General features: G+C 36.0%; 1 protein-coding gene across 20 annotated transcripts in view; it reads left to right on the forward strand.

Annotated features, from left to right (window-relative positions):
• The window catches only part of PARD3 (par-3 family cell polarity regulator), a 451,472-nt gene that overhangs the window by 228,803 nt on the left and 208,462 nt on the right, over positions 1-14,207 (forward strand). For 19 of the 20 annotated variants that reach the window (XM_032100143.1, XM_032100149.1, XM_032100079.1 and 16 more), the window contains 2 exons: positions 2,729-2,820; positions 5,729-5,812. In XM_032100143.1, the coding sequence (XP_031956034.1) occupies positions 2,729-2,820; positions 5,729-5,812 (176 nt within the window). The remainder of the gene's footprint in view (positions 1-2,728; positions 2,821-5,728; positions 5,813-14,207) is intronic. The other variant, XM_032100052.1, reaches the window with a different exon arrangement.

The raw sequence follows: 14,207 nt of genomic DNA on the forward strand, positions 1-14,207 counted from the left end.
CTGCCTATCTCAGCGCAGGTGCTTTTGCTTATGAGTTGAACACTCCAGCCCCCATATCTTCATGAAATTACAACAGGATACTCTGATATATCATAGCTTCACAACAGAATTTCAGCTTTAAGCATCTCCTCTCTCTCTTCCCTCAGGTTTTCAGCTCTTCACAGCACTAAAAGGGTTAATCTCACCTAGGCCTTGCAGCTGGAATTTCGCGTACTGTTGGTCACATGATCTCTGCCGGACACCGGTGCAGTTTCAGCTGAATCTTGGCCGCACTGGAGAGGGGGAGCCAGGCCCCTCCGGCTGCCCACAGCCCTGCTGGGGTGGGGTGAGGGGTTCTGTAGGTGGAACAAGGCTCCAGGATGGCCGTGGCCTGGCCCGGCCTGGCCCAGCCTGGCCCGAGCGGGGCCTGGGCTGGGCCCGCTGGCCCCCGCATGGGACCCGCAGCCACCTGTCCCAGCAGCGGAAATGAGACAGAGAGAATCTGCCTCTGAGTTTCCTATTCTTAAGTGTGGATTACAGAGGCGGTCACAACTTTAAGTGGCTTAAAGAATTGTCCCTATTCAAACTGGCCAGCTGATAGGTTCTGTCAGGTCACAGAGGAAGCTGTGAGCACCCCTTTGCAAGAACATCCCTTCCGGGACTATGCTTGCTAACCCATGACAGAAAGGAAACAGAATGTCCAATAAGTTGAGAGGCCTAGGTCTGACCAGACAGGAGGTGGTGGGAACAAGATCAAAGATACCCTCAGGGCTGGGAAGGGTGGAAAGAAGGTTTTGTACAAGGATTTATCTCAAGTATTGCACAGGGGGCTGTGTCCCAGGAGGGCACTGAAGGCAGTTCTATCAAGAGCAAGCCCAAAGGACTGCTGCAAACACTGACTGGGGCAAGGGGAGTTTTGTTTACAGACTTAAAGTAGTCTGTGAAGAGAAAAGCTTGTGGGGCTAAAAATTGGTGAAGTGTAGGACCCAAGTGTTACTAAATGAATGATGCTTACGTTGCACATACATAGATGTCTGCTAAAATGACACAGCATAAAGCCAGACATTTATTTTTTAGCAGAGGCATATCTACAAATAGATAGGATGTTATTTCAGTCTCTTCTTCCATGTATATATACTTCTTGTATGTTTGCTTGGAAAAACCACACATGAAAAATTTCCAAAAAAACATTGTATTAACAAAGTCATGTTCATCTGTGATGACCTTTTGCCATAAGTGAGATTCAAAATTAGATTTCATCAGCAACTCTGATGAAGAGTTCTGTTTAGACTAGTAATAGCTTCAGTGCGATAAAAATACAAAGTTTCTACAACCACCAGTGTCCCTAACTTCAAACAGGAAACCCATGGCAACAGTGATTTGCAAGCTGCTTTATGAAACAAGGTGGAATGCCTCTTTCCAGTATGAAACAACTCCAAATGTTCTGATTTTCCTTTATAAACCTTTTTGCATGTGACTTTTGAATTCATGGAGTCATGGAGATTTGAGTATTTATTTAATTTTAAAATTTGTTGTAGTGGTACATATAGAACTTCAACTGAAATCAGTAAATACCCAGTTCTAGGCAGGTTCAAGATGCTGGTTATTACTTACCTTGTGCTTAACAGGGAAAATGACGAGGAAGTGCATATTAACACCTCTCGAGACACAGGATCATCAATCTTCCCAGTAGCTTGGCCTCACACAGTGTGCTGCTTTCCTGGGTGCACAAGGCATATCCACAGCCCATGGAAGCCTGATGCATCCAGCCTCCTGCTTTTGCAGATTCCCTGTGGAAATGTCAGTTGGACATTACCAGCTGTCTCTGCCTGCCTTTAACATCTCTTCAATACTTTAATAAGTTGTCTGACTCTGTGTGCTAAACTCATAAGCTATCACGTATTATTTTGCTGACCTGATGGCTCTGACTCTAGAGTCTGTCTGTGTTTGAAACCTACTGCTCACACTTTGTAATATTTTCTGTTTGATTACATGGGTATTTAAAAGTATAAGCTTCTAATAATTAACATACATATAAGAATGGGTTTAAATCTTCTTACTGGAAGTCCCTGATCTAAATTTGAAAATACAGCATTCACAACTTTGACATTGAAGTTATACGTTTGGTGAATAATGGATGTACTTTTTGGAAAGTGAAATTAAAAATAAAATCAATTGGTTAGCATTAGAGCCTTGCGTAACTCTTTGATGTCAGCCTTTTCTGGCACACTATTAATAAAGGTTTCGATAAAATGTTTAAAGAGCTCTTGGTACTTTATGGAATTACAGAAGCTGCATTTTCTTTTGCTGTTTTTAAGTCTTTGCAGATGAGCCTCAGCGATCAGCCTTGTGTGTTCAGTCAAGCCCTCAGTAACCTGCCCAGGGAGAACGTGGGAGGAGTTTCCCCAAACACTGCTGACCATCAGCTGATTTTGTGCTTTTGCTTGTCAACCTTTTAAAAAAATGCTGACTGTGATAGTTTCTGTAGCATTGCTTTTATAACTGTAGTAAAATTATGATATAACACCGGTGAAACTATAAATACCATTGCAAAAATGCATAAAGTGACGAAAACCAATTTAGAACAGTTTCAGACAGAAGAGGAAAGATTTTTGTACTTGTGGAAGCATAACATTTTCACTGCATATGTGGTAACCCCAATAATCTGAGGGTGGTAAAATCTCGTTACTAAAATGAGTTAATAAAATTAAATGCAGGTTTAAATAATTTCTTTTCTTTTAATATCTAGGATGAAGATCAAACAGAGGAGGACAACAGCAGAGTTGAGCCTGTTGGACATGCGGACACTGGTTTGGAGAACGCTACCAATTTTTCCCTGGAGTAAGTTACTAGCAGAATATATTGTTTTAACAAGTCTTAAGATTGAACACAGACTGGCACAGTACTCAGAGCAATATGAGTGATTCTGCTCTTAAGAAAGTGGGGTAATCTTTTTTAGGTCATATCATTTTGGTTTTAAACAATGGACCTTTTAAAAATAGATTTTAAACAGTTTAAAATGCCTGTGTTAAAGATGAACATTGAAAACTTGACATTTATAAGTGCTGATGCTACAGTAGATTTTCTGCCTCAAGGAAGATGCTTATTTGATGGAACTTTGAAAACTTGACAGAAGGAATAGGGCCAGTGCTAGTACAAATAGATCAACAGGCAGGAATTTCAAAGGGGAAAATCTTAATTCCAATCACTGGTTCACAGTCTCTTGGAAGATGTGTGGGGGTCACAAGTTGTGTGGTCAAAAGCCTCATACTTTGTGAATGGATCAAAACTGGTGTTTTGTTAGCTCCACCTAATTTAAAAAGACAATCACTAAATGATATTTTATGTCATCAAAAGATACAGCAAACTTGACCTTTTGCATTTCATTGAAAAGAACTGATCCATACCTTGCTATGGAATTAATGAGAAAATATTCCTTCTAGCCTTAAATTAAATCTTTTAAATTGCTGAACGTAAATTTTAAATAAAGTTAAATCTTCTGCTCCTGTTATTTTTGAATTAAATTATGCATTAGGTACAGAGGGTTTAAATGTTAGCTAAAGATCATGGTGACATCTATTAGGCAATAGAACGTGCGTTTTACTTGGTTCCATTTACAAATCTGTTACATCGTAAATTCCAAATGCTGTTTCCTAAATAGAATTTGCAGAACTTCTGTCAAATTTAATGCTTCCTGGTGTTGCTTTAAAGTAACTTATTGACTTCTCATCATATGCTACTTCATTTATGTTTTGTTTTGATCTCATACTTCTTTGCATGTTTGTTTCAAGCAGTTGGCCCAAACTTCTGAGAAAATCAGGAAGCCAGATTGAAAGAATCTCTCTTAGGAAGCAATCATTTCCTCTTGTTTACTGTTTTACAGAATTTAACATTTGAATTTGGAAGAGATGACTTTTTTTTTTTTAAAGAAAAAGTATAAGAAAAATGAGTGCAAAGATGTTAAATGTGCATTTTGAACAAATGAAAAATGACCGACTCAAGCACTGGAACAAGCTAAATGGTGTACACTGGATATGAAAACTGAGTGGTTGGGTTTTTTTAAAATTTAAGCTGTGTTTCCACTTACGCAGTTCCAGGTGAATCACAAAGATTTTCATTTGTTCTCTTTCTTAGCCCTTAATTTTCTTCTAAGCTAATAGCAGAGTCAGAAAAAAGTTAATCATAGAGAATCACAGGCCTACCAATAGCAAACAATGTCTTTTAGAGTTCCCTTTGGAGATCAGAGGATCATTTGATCACCTCAAATCCTGTGAGCTGCTTTCACACTAGTTAATGGAAACTTAGCCTTAACATACAGTGAGAAGGAAATGAAGTCAGCCTATACAGAAACTGCACAGGGAACAGTATGAAATGCTGTACTGATCTCAGTCTTTAAACATTGGTCCAGGTCTGAAGAATAACATATTTTTGGTGTTTTGTGTTGTTTAAAAATCAAGGTAAAAATCCAGGCACCGATTACAGCGAATGTAAAGGCTACCTTAAAAATATATTAAAAAACTTTAATGTAGAAGAAATGTAAAACAAAGTGTAACGCAGAATTTGTGTTGACTTCCCAGCCATATGTGGTCTGGGTATTCTCAAACTCCAGATAAAGAGCTGCAAGCTTTCATGATGGGCCACCATATGATCAAGAGCTTATTGAAGGAAGTAGAAAATATTTTACTGCTATCACAGGGCATTTGTCTTGCTCTTTGCTCCATTTCGAGATTAAATTTTATTTGTACGCTTGTGAGGAATAAGCTTTTCAAAGGTCTGTGTGTGTATATATGTAGTGCCAGGAAATATGGAAAAAGTATGTAATACTAGAGAGAGACATAAGCCACAAATTTAGATTGTGGCTTCTGTTCAGATTTCTCACTTCCAGTTTTACTGAGAAGTTCGGCCTTCGTATATTATTTCCTCATTTGTGTATTTATAGCTCTTTATGGTTCATGGGCTGTATTCCACCTTTCCAGATATGGGCATGTTTCAAATGCATTAATAGATTTGGTCTAAATCTATTTCTACAATTTTTGCATGTCTCTTTCTGAACCTGTATTTTCTTCTTCTGCTTTTTTCCTCACTACAGCAAAAATTATAATTGAAAACTAGATGCATGGTTGCTTCAGGGGACGTCTGGTTGGTTTTGAATGTTACAGTTAAATCTTACTTTGGAAACTTTGCTTAGTAAGGAGAAGCAGGAATCTTCCAGTAAAAGAAATGGAATTACAATAAAACAGATTAATGTGTTTTAAAACTAGAAGGATTCAGCCAATTAAAAATTTAATAATTCTCATTTGATTATGAGAAAGCTAATGTTAAAATTTAGCATTGGCTCTAAGATAAAAAAGTAAAGCATGCTAGTGCTATGACGAGCTTTTAGGCTTCTGAGAAAAAACTGTGTGTGGCATTTAAGGTATTTCTGCTCAATGGTCAGTTTAACTTTAGAATAAGAAAGAAATAAAGCAGTATGCATACAGTGATGATGGTGAGACCTATTTTTATGTATCCAGCTAAGTTTTAAAAAAAATTCTTTGATTTCTGTTGGTTCTATTAATTGAACTATTTTTGATGATTGATCTCCTTTCATGCCATCAGATTAATCTTCAGGTACGTAGTATTCAACAATGCTTTCATCACCATGGCTTGGTTTCTGGAATGGTTTTGTTTTTCTGTGTATGTTTGTGTGGGGTTTTTCGGTTCCTTCACGGTACATGTTCATATTCCCTCATTCGTCATTGTCTCACAGTGATATGGTAAAGCTCGTCGAAGTCTCCAATGACGGCGGGCCTTTGGGAATCCATGTAGTGCCTTTCAGTGCCCGAGGCGGAAGGTAACGTATTGTGTAGGATTTTATTAGCATTGTAATTTGCTGTGCTTTAACTTGGTTGTGTTAATTTTTGTATTGTGTGCCTTTGCCCTCTGTAGAATATTGTCTATTTTTCAAGAGGCAGTCTCACTGATTAAGAAAGGAAGAAATGCAAGTTTACTGACTCTGTGCTTGGAATGGACTCTATAGTTCAAAGGCTCTGCTAAAAAGAAGTTAGAAATGTGTGTTGTAATCGCAGGGAAAATTGAAGAATAAAGATATTTCCTTTTGGACTCCTGAAATTTATAAACTTCTGCCTTAGTTCAGGTGCATATTTGTGCAACATTTCCTTGCTGACTTTTAAAGCCACAAGTTTCCAAATAACAGGGAGGTCTAAACCAGAGGCATCCTACGCTTGTGCTTGTTTAGAGAGGGGGGGAAAACAATCACCACACATTCAAAATTTCATGTTGTCCCATCTGTTGGGGTTAAAATGAAGTAGCAAAACCAGTTGAAACATTCTGGTTTGGGGGAAAATGAACCTATTTTACAGGATGAAACTCCTGAAGTTTGATTGTACAGGAAAAAAAACCCCAAATGCGTAGAGAACGTAGTTTACATTAGAAAATACAATGTGGGGGATGTTATTAATAAACAGAATACATGATCTCTAATGCTTCCTTTGCTAATGTAGACTTTTAGTGTTTAGGGTCATTAAGATAATCTCAGAAAAAAAAGCTAAACTTTTGTATTAATTACTGGTGGATTTGAAAATTTTGAGTACCTTGAAAAATGATAATTCTTCGGCAATATATGCAGATTTCATTTTGGTGTTGCATATTCTAAGTATACACTGTATTTTTTCTCTTTAAGGAAAAAGGGAACAAATATATATCTTAAAAGTAGTTTTGCACATGGAAAGGGGTGTTATGTTCTCATGTCTGTTGTCCCAGTATCAAATTCATTTTTGTAATTAAAAACTGACAAAATAACAAAACTAACTTGCTATACAAGTGTATCTCTCAAATATTACTATGATATTTTCAGAAATACAGGAGTATTTTAGGTATTTTTCCTTCTATACCTAATATCTTAATGGGATTTTAAACACAGTATAAGAGCTTTATTTGCAGTTGTTATTAAAACCCAGTTCTTTCAAGGTCATATTGACAAGTATTATGAGAAAATGTAATTTTTTTTTTTACTTTAAGGCTACTTTTTCTGGAGACTACAAGTATTAAGAGCAAGCTTCTGTTAAGTGATGAATTCTTCTCTTCATAATCTGAAATTCAGTAAATTCAGTGTGAGCATGAGTGAACAGTACTTCAAACAGAACTCAGAAGTAAATCCCATAGAGTTAGAAATGGTTGAAATGTTCACACTGTTATCTGGGATTTAGACAGTGTGAAGGCCAAGGAAAAGATCAGTTTAAGAATGTTGGCTGCCTACTAAGTACTTGTTTAATAAAACTGATGTTAAAATATATATTTTGACATTTTGAATAAGAATTTTAACTCAAGTAAAATTTGCTTCCAAACTGTTATTGTGGTTGTCAAGTCTGAGGCAAAGCTTAAACTGTTTATACACAATGAGACCATTTTCAATGAAAAAGCCATAAACACAGGAATAAATACATAATTTTTTAAAAAAGAATTCTAACTGTCGTACAGAATTATATGATAAAGTTTTACTATAGGAAAGCCAGTTTTAAATATAAATGTTTCAAATCAGGACATACCAGAAAAGCAAATTCTATTAAAAGGGAAATAATTTTTATATTAAAATGTATCATCTTTTTCTTCATAATACTCAACTCACTTCATTGAAGAATGGAGGATATGTGTAATTGCTGAGTTTTTTTGACCATCCACAAAATAATCTGCTGAAGAGGGGAGACACTTGGTTCCATGTTTTGAAGGTGCAGAGGAGCAGAGTTGGGGAGGATCTAGAATATTTCCAAAACATTTCTCCCATGGTGTGAAAGAAAAGCAGAGTTCATTGGTTGGGATGGATTCTAAGCACTTGTGCTGCTGCTTTCCTGTCTGTATGCCCACCTCTGCATGCTTTCAGTGAGGACAAGCACATTATCTCCAGCTGCCTCCAGTGTGGGCAAAGAAAGGAACACACCCAGCTTCAGGTTGGAAGCAGTTGGTGGGGGTTTGGTTAGTTTTTTTTCCCCCTCCTGGTTTCCCACTACTTTTGAGCAGATAAGACACGCTTGTTTCTCCTTTTGCTAGATTGAGAGGGAGAGCAGATGCATGGCAGGGATCTTCTGCTTCCTCCTTTTTCTCACTGTAGCTCAGGGCTGCTCTTTGTTCCTCCTCTGGCTGCAAAAAATAATTCCCCCTGCTACAATCAACTAACTTACCTGAGCAGGGAATCTGCTCAGTAGGAACCTAAGTATACGAAACCAAACACAGGACCGGGTAAAGACTTTGAGGGATGTCCAAAAAGAAAAGATCTACTGTGTCATGTAGATTAGTCCATTGTCCCATAGTTGTTTTATATTTGCTTGCTGTTCAGTTCCAGTTACGCTTTTTTTGTAAGTTCCTTTCTTTTGCTTTTGAAAATGTTACTCAATAGGCAATGGTTATTAAATCAATACTTGAAAGAATGTAAAAGCTCATTATGCAATTTACCTTTTTTCCCCTATGCAATAAGCAGGAGTATTCTCCCACCAAAAAATCTAAACCAAAAAATCCCTCCCCAAGGAAACATTTCAAACCTCTAAAAATTATGAGCCATAACTATGTTCTTTATTTCTATTGAGAAAATACTTGACTTTTTCATGGTGTTTTGAGGGTTTGGAATAAGTATCTCTTGAGTACTGGCTTTTGATCTGGAACAAAATCTGTAAAGGTCTCTGGCATATCTGTATAGATGCTACCAATTATTTCTGTTCCCAGTAAAACTGAGACTATTTTTTTTAATGAAGAAAAAAACATAAATCTGTATTTCTCTGGGAAAAGTACTATTGATTTGTAAAGACATGGTGAAACTTTATTCTATGTATATGTTTCCTTATCATCCTTCTGGTTTTGCCTCTAGAAATGTTATCATTCCTTTATTAGCCTATTTGATCCTATGCTTTTGTTAACAGACATTGTTCACCTTATCAAAAGAGAGGAGGGTATACATATTCATCACCTTATGGTTTTGCATTTTTAAGGATAAAAGTTTTGTTTGCAAACCTGCTGGCACATTTTTGAAATGGCGTAGATGCAGTACTGAGCAGAATAGGAGGCATGAAAATGAAAGTAGAATGAAGGACAGAAGAGAATGCGAGTAGCAAAGTGTTTAAGTAAGAGTAGAACAAAGAGGAAATGAATGAGGGGAAAATGTGAAAGGAAAGAAAATTCTAAATCTGTGCAAAATTGCCTTAGCAGCAATCCTTCCTTCTTATTAGGTGCTCAGAGACAGGAGCAAACAGTCCCTTAAGAACTGGATTTGAGCAGCCTGGCTGATGCAGGATGTTATGTTGATGTTTAACTGGGGATGCACTGAGTTCTCTGCAAGCTCAACAGTAATTATAGCATAATTTACCATTATATTGCCTCTTCTACTTTTAAGAGCCTTTGAAATCTTCTCAAGCTCTATACCCCAGCTGCTCTCCTAAAATCCTGCCATGTCTGTCTTTGGAAAGAGATTCAATTGACACAAGGAATATATGAGAGAACATCAGAAATCTCTGTGAATAATGATATGGAAGTTAGAGTCCCATAGTCCCAAGACTACTCTGAGGTCTACTTAGTAAAGCAGAACCGAAAAGGATTTGGATATTCATCTGAAAACACCGCAATTAACATCCACTAATAAGTATCAGACATGTTACTTTGATACAAACAGGTATGCACAGCTCTGCCAGCTTTTCTTCCTATTGAAGTATGCCACAAAATCCATGATTAACTGTACATCTAAAACCTGCAGCTAAAAATATTTAATCTGTGTTTTTTGTTATATATCCTAAATGTCATAAAATATTAGGAAGTCTCAGAAGAATGGAAGAAAAAAAGAGACTGAATTTTTGTCAGTTTAAATGACAAATCTAACAGATTTTGTTAAAAAGAAAGAAAAACCTCAAATGAAGGTGGGCATTAAAACATACACAGACCCTAATTACCCTTACTAGACATCTAGAAGTTTGAAATTTTTTTATACTCTTTCTATTCTTTTTTTTTTTTTTTCCTTTTATTGGAAATATCCTTCATTTTTTAGAGTTTATAAATCATCTCGTGTCACTGTAAAAATTTTAGTCTTTTACTCAAGGTACAAAGAAAACTTAAGTAATATCTAATGGCCATTGTCTATACTGAGAGTCCATAATATTGCCTTCAAGGTGCCTCTCAGATCATATTCTGTTTGATCAGGTAGGAGGTATGTGCTGTCTGCCTCTCCATTTATTCTGCTCCTGCATTTCCAGCCTTTTAAGTCTCAAAGGTAGCCGTGGCTTTCAAAAACATATGTATGGGGAAAAAATTCTCTGTGGAGTGAATGTACCATTCACTCACTCTTGTATCTGAACTCAAACTGTCTGATCGCAGCCTTTAAAAAGTTTTATAAGCATAATTTGAAGTATTACTCAAGCTGAAAAGCTGAGGAGTGGTTACCAAAGATTGGGAACTGGTCTGGGCTTCGTGCATGAAATTTAAATGCCTCCACAGCAGTGCTGTGATATCAATATTGGGTAAAGAAGTTTATGTGCAATTTAGTATTGAGTAGCCACAATAATTTAACTTGAACAAACAAGCTGATTTGCCTACTCTGACCTCTGAATCTAAGAATTTTATACTGTGTTTATGTTCTTGCAGAACTTCTCAGAGATCTTTCATTGCATGAAACTGCTGCACATCAGCTTTTCAATCAATCCTTATTTTTGTACCTTAATCTAGTTTTTGCCTTTTCATGTTAGTGACTTTACGTAAACATCTAAATTGAATATTTTCTGTTCTGTCTGATTTGATTACATTACAGTTAGCTTGTAGGTAAATAGATAAATAACTTCAATGTGTACGTACAATGGGCCATGATGGCCGAATCATATTCTAGATGCTCAATGTCAGTTTTTATTTTTACTTACACTGTCAGTTTTTATTAAGACAAGTTATCATCATTTCCATACATCTGGATGGCATGTGGAGAGTTCACATTTCACAAACTACCCCAACTAAGTCAGGTGATTTAGATGTCAATAAAAAATTCACTGCTTATTTCCAATTTTATCATTGGTTGTAATTTATACTGAGAACTGAAATGTTAACACATGTAGCTGAGTTTATTTTAATAGTATAATTAGAGTAATGAACCTTGTGGAAATACAGTGGTGCGAATGCTAATATAATCTCAGCTGCTTACATTCTCAATTAGGTATTTAAAACAAATACAAAGATTGAGCTCTGTGCTTTGGCAGTTTCCGTTCTGTTCCCGTGTCAGCTAATGTTAGTCTAAAACAGCACAGGTACCAAATTTCTAGTTCTAATTATTGTTTCAACAGGATTGTAGACTTGCAGTGTGTTTTGCAAAAGTTCACATGGTATTTAATCACATTTTTGAAAAAGTTAGAGTTTAAAAGATTTATAATGGAAAAATTTATGTTAGAAACTGTGTTGACTTACTTTAACTGGACAAAATTAAGCAAATTCAAATGCACCCATACATTTGTTTGCTACATGGTTGTGCTCAAAAAAAAGGTATATACTAACTTTAGTACTTTATACTAGATGAGTTTAGATGCTTTCAAAATTTATGTCTTCCTAATGTAGGAAACATAATATTGAAGCTGTAGTAGAGTTCTGCTTAGCATGATTAATGATGGTGGCATATGGCAGGGAAAAAAAATCCAATTTGTTTTTAGGTTACTGCATATTTGCAATATCAGGTCTACTGTTTATCTCCAGCTGATGCAACAACAAACATGAATTCACATAAAGTCTTTTTCAGAGTCACATTCTTACATCTAACCATAATACGCTGAAGAAATGCTGTAGGAAATTGGTAGGCTTTTGTTAATTTTTGAAGAACATACATTTTCTGGAATTCTAGTTTTCTCTGCTATGCAAACCCCCATTCTGGAAGTTGTTTCTGGAATTGTGTCTAAAGGGATTCTTTGTGCCATGTGTTTATACAAAAAATTAAATTAATTAAAAGGAACTGTGAGGATCCTGGTTTCAGGTTTGACTCAGTCTGTTCATCCAGCCTGGAATTTGCTCTCAGTGACTTTAGCTTTATATGGCTTGGTTAACCTAGCTCTAACATTTGTTAAAAAGCAAAATCCTCACGAGCGCCATATGCTGTGTTAGAGATGAGCAGTCTTGCATTAGCAGAACTTGTAGCCTTTGTTTAATGAGATTATTTACAATTTTGACTGGTAGTTTGTTTATCTGTTACATTATTTTCTTATTGGTTAGGATTAGTAATATTTTTACTAGATTTGAGAGCCTAAGCGGAATAAATTTAAGAAATGTCAAATCATGCATAAAGGTGCATCTTACATTAATAATTTAATATAAATTCAGAATGTGAGGCAGTAGAAAGCAACATTTCAAGAAAAATGTCGAAACTATTGATAGACCAATTACTTTGTTATCATAAGTACATGGAGACATTGGGATGAAATAACCACATTATTTTGTGTAGGCATTGTCATTGTATTAACTTAGATTGTTGTACTTTGTGTAGATACTGTTTTGATATTTCGATATTTTTGATATTTAACCATATAAACCAAACACCTGTTGTTGTGACTGTGTATGCCCTTGTGCAATCATTGCATGCATATCCAAATTCTGAATTGTCTTTGGACATTGCAGAGGAGTACACCTGCATCAAGGAGCTGTTGGGCATCAAGTGAAAGACAAGGAAGAGTAGATAAAATTCCTTCCTCTCCCCCTCAAATATTTTGTTGGTTTTCTCTTAAATGTAGCATTCCCTATTTAAATTTGCTTTGCCTATCTCTTCCCCATTTGGAGTTGTCCTCTTCAGTAGCTTCACTTTGTGGCTCAAAGACAGTCTCCCCAAAAGAAATTCATCAACTCACAAGTGAAAAAATCACAGACTTGTTTCCTAACACATCAGTTTTCTGTGTCTCAAAACCATAATTCTGATAAAAATAATGTAGTGAAGGCATACAAGTATTTTTCCTTTTTACTAATAATATAACTGTTAGTTTGGTTATTTGTTGCAACTATCAAACCCTCTATAATTTCTTTATTTATCAGTTTTAAAAATCTGAGATTGCCTTCAAAACTTTTTTAGTGAACAGAAGGAAAAAAGGGACTCGATCAATATTTTAAAGTTTGTTTTGTTTTACTTCCTGTGACTACATACCCTAATAATGATCAGAAAATTGTGGAACACTAAATGGAGCACAACATGGTCATTAGGTTAGTGTGCCGCTGTTGTGGACTTGTAGAGTTTTTGTCATGCAAATGTCTGACTCAAGCTTCAGTTGGTGATTTGTGTTGTCAGAATGCTTGATGTTGTTTTTCTCCTCACAGTTTGCTTACATGTTTAGCTCCTTTCAACATCATATCTTAATATCTCTAGGTGGTTCCAAAATGGAAATACCACAAGGATCGTTTCTCCTACTCCTTCACCTGCCTTGTAGAAGAAAATGTATGACTGTTCTGTAAAAAAAAATGTATTTTTTTCATATGCTGGCAATAAATTGGTAAATGAAGAATTTAAAGTGGAAGAAATAAGTTAATTTTGCTTTTCTGACCCCTTTGATGAAGTGCTCAAGTGCGTATATAACTTTTGAGCACATGGGGAGTCCTCTTAAGCACCACTGACTGCTCATTTACTTTGAGGTATTATGTGTGAATGGAAGTGCTGTGATCACTGAGAGTTTTTTGCTTAAAAGACACGTGTGGTCTTGCAATTCCTGCTACATGACCAAGTATTTTCCATGCCATGCCTTGAAATGAATTCTGAAATAAGTAATGCTGTTGGCTTGGATGATGTGAATTTGACCCACTGATACATTCTGAGGGATTTCAGTGTAAAGCTCATCTTTTTTTAAAAAAAAAAAAATCAAGTGCAGTGTCGATGCAAGATTAATCCTGAAGATTGAGTCCTCCTTCAGGTATAGAGTTCAGGTATAGAAACATCACTGACTTTGCATACCATCCTGCCAGTACCTCAGAAGTCCATTCTTCAGGATCCTTTTCATAATTTCAGATTGAATATTTGTTCACCTTTTCTATCTAAAAATGTCCTTAAGATGACACTGTGAGTAAGCATGAGGCAGAGGGGACTAGTTCATTGCACAGAGGCTATCAAATGGAAATTGTCTTCAGCTAATTAAATTAAGATTCTGAATTAAAAAATAGCATTTAAATTTTTTATTTCCTCTTTTCTCTTTTAATAAGAAATGTGAAGATTTAAAACCAAAAGCATTTGGTTTGCATGCAATTCTTGAATT

Source organism: Corvus moneduloides, chromosome 1 (assembly GCF_009650955.1).
Source record: "Corvus moneduloides isolate bCorMon1 chromosome 1, bCorMon1.pri, whole genome shotgun sequence".
In the NCBI taxonomy this organism is placed as follows: Eukaryota; Metazoa; Chordata; class Aves; order Passeriformes; family Corvidae; genus Corvus; species Corvus moneduloides.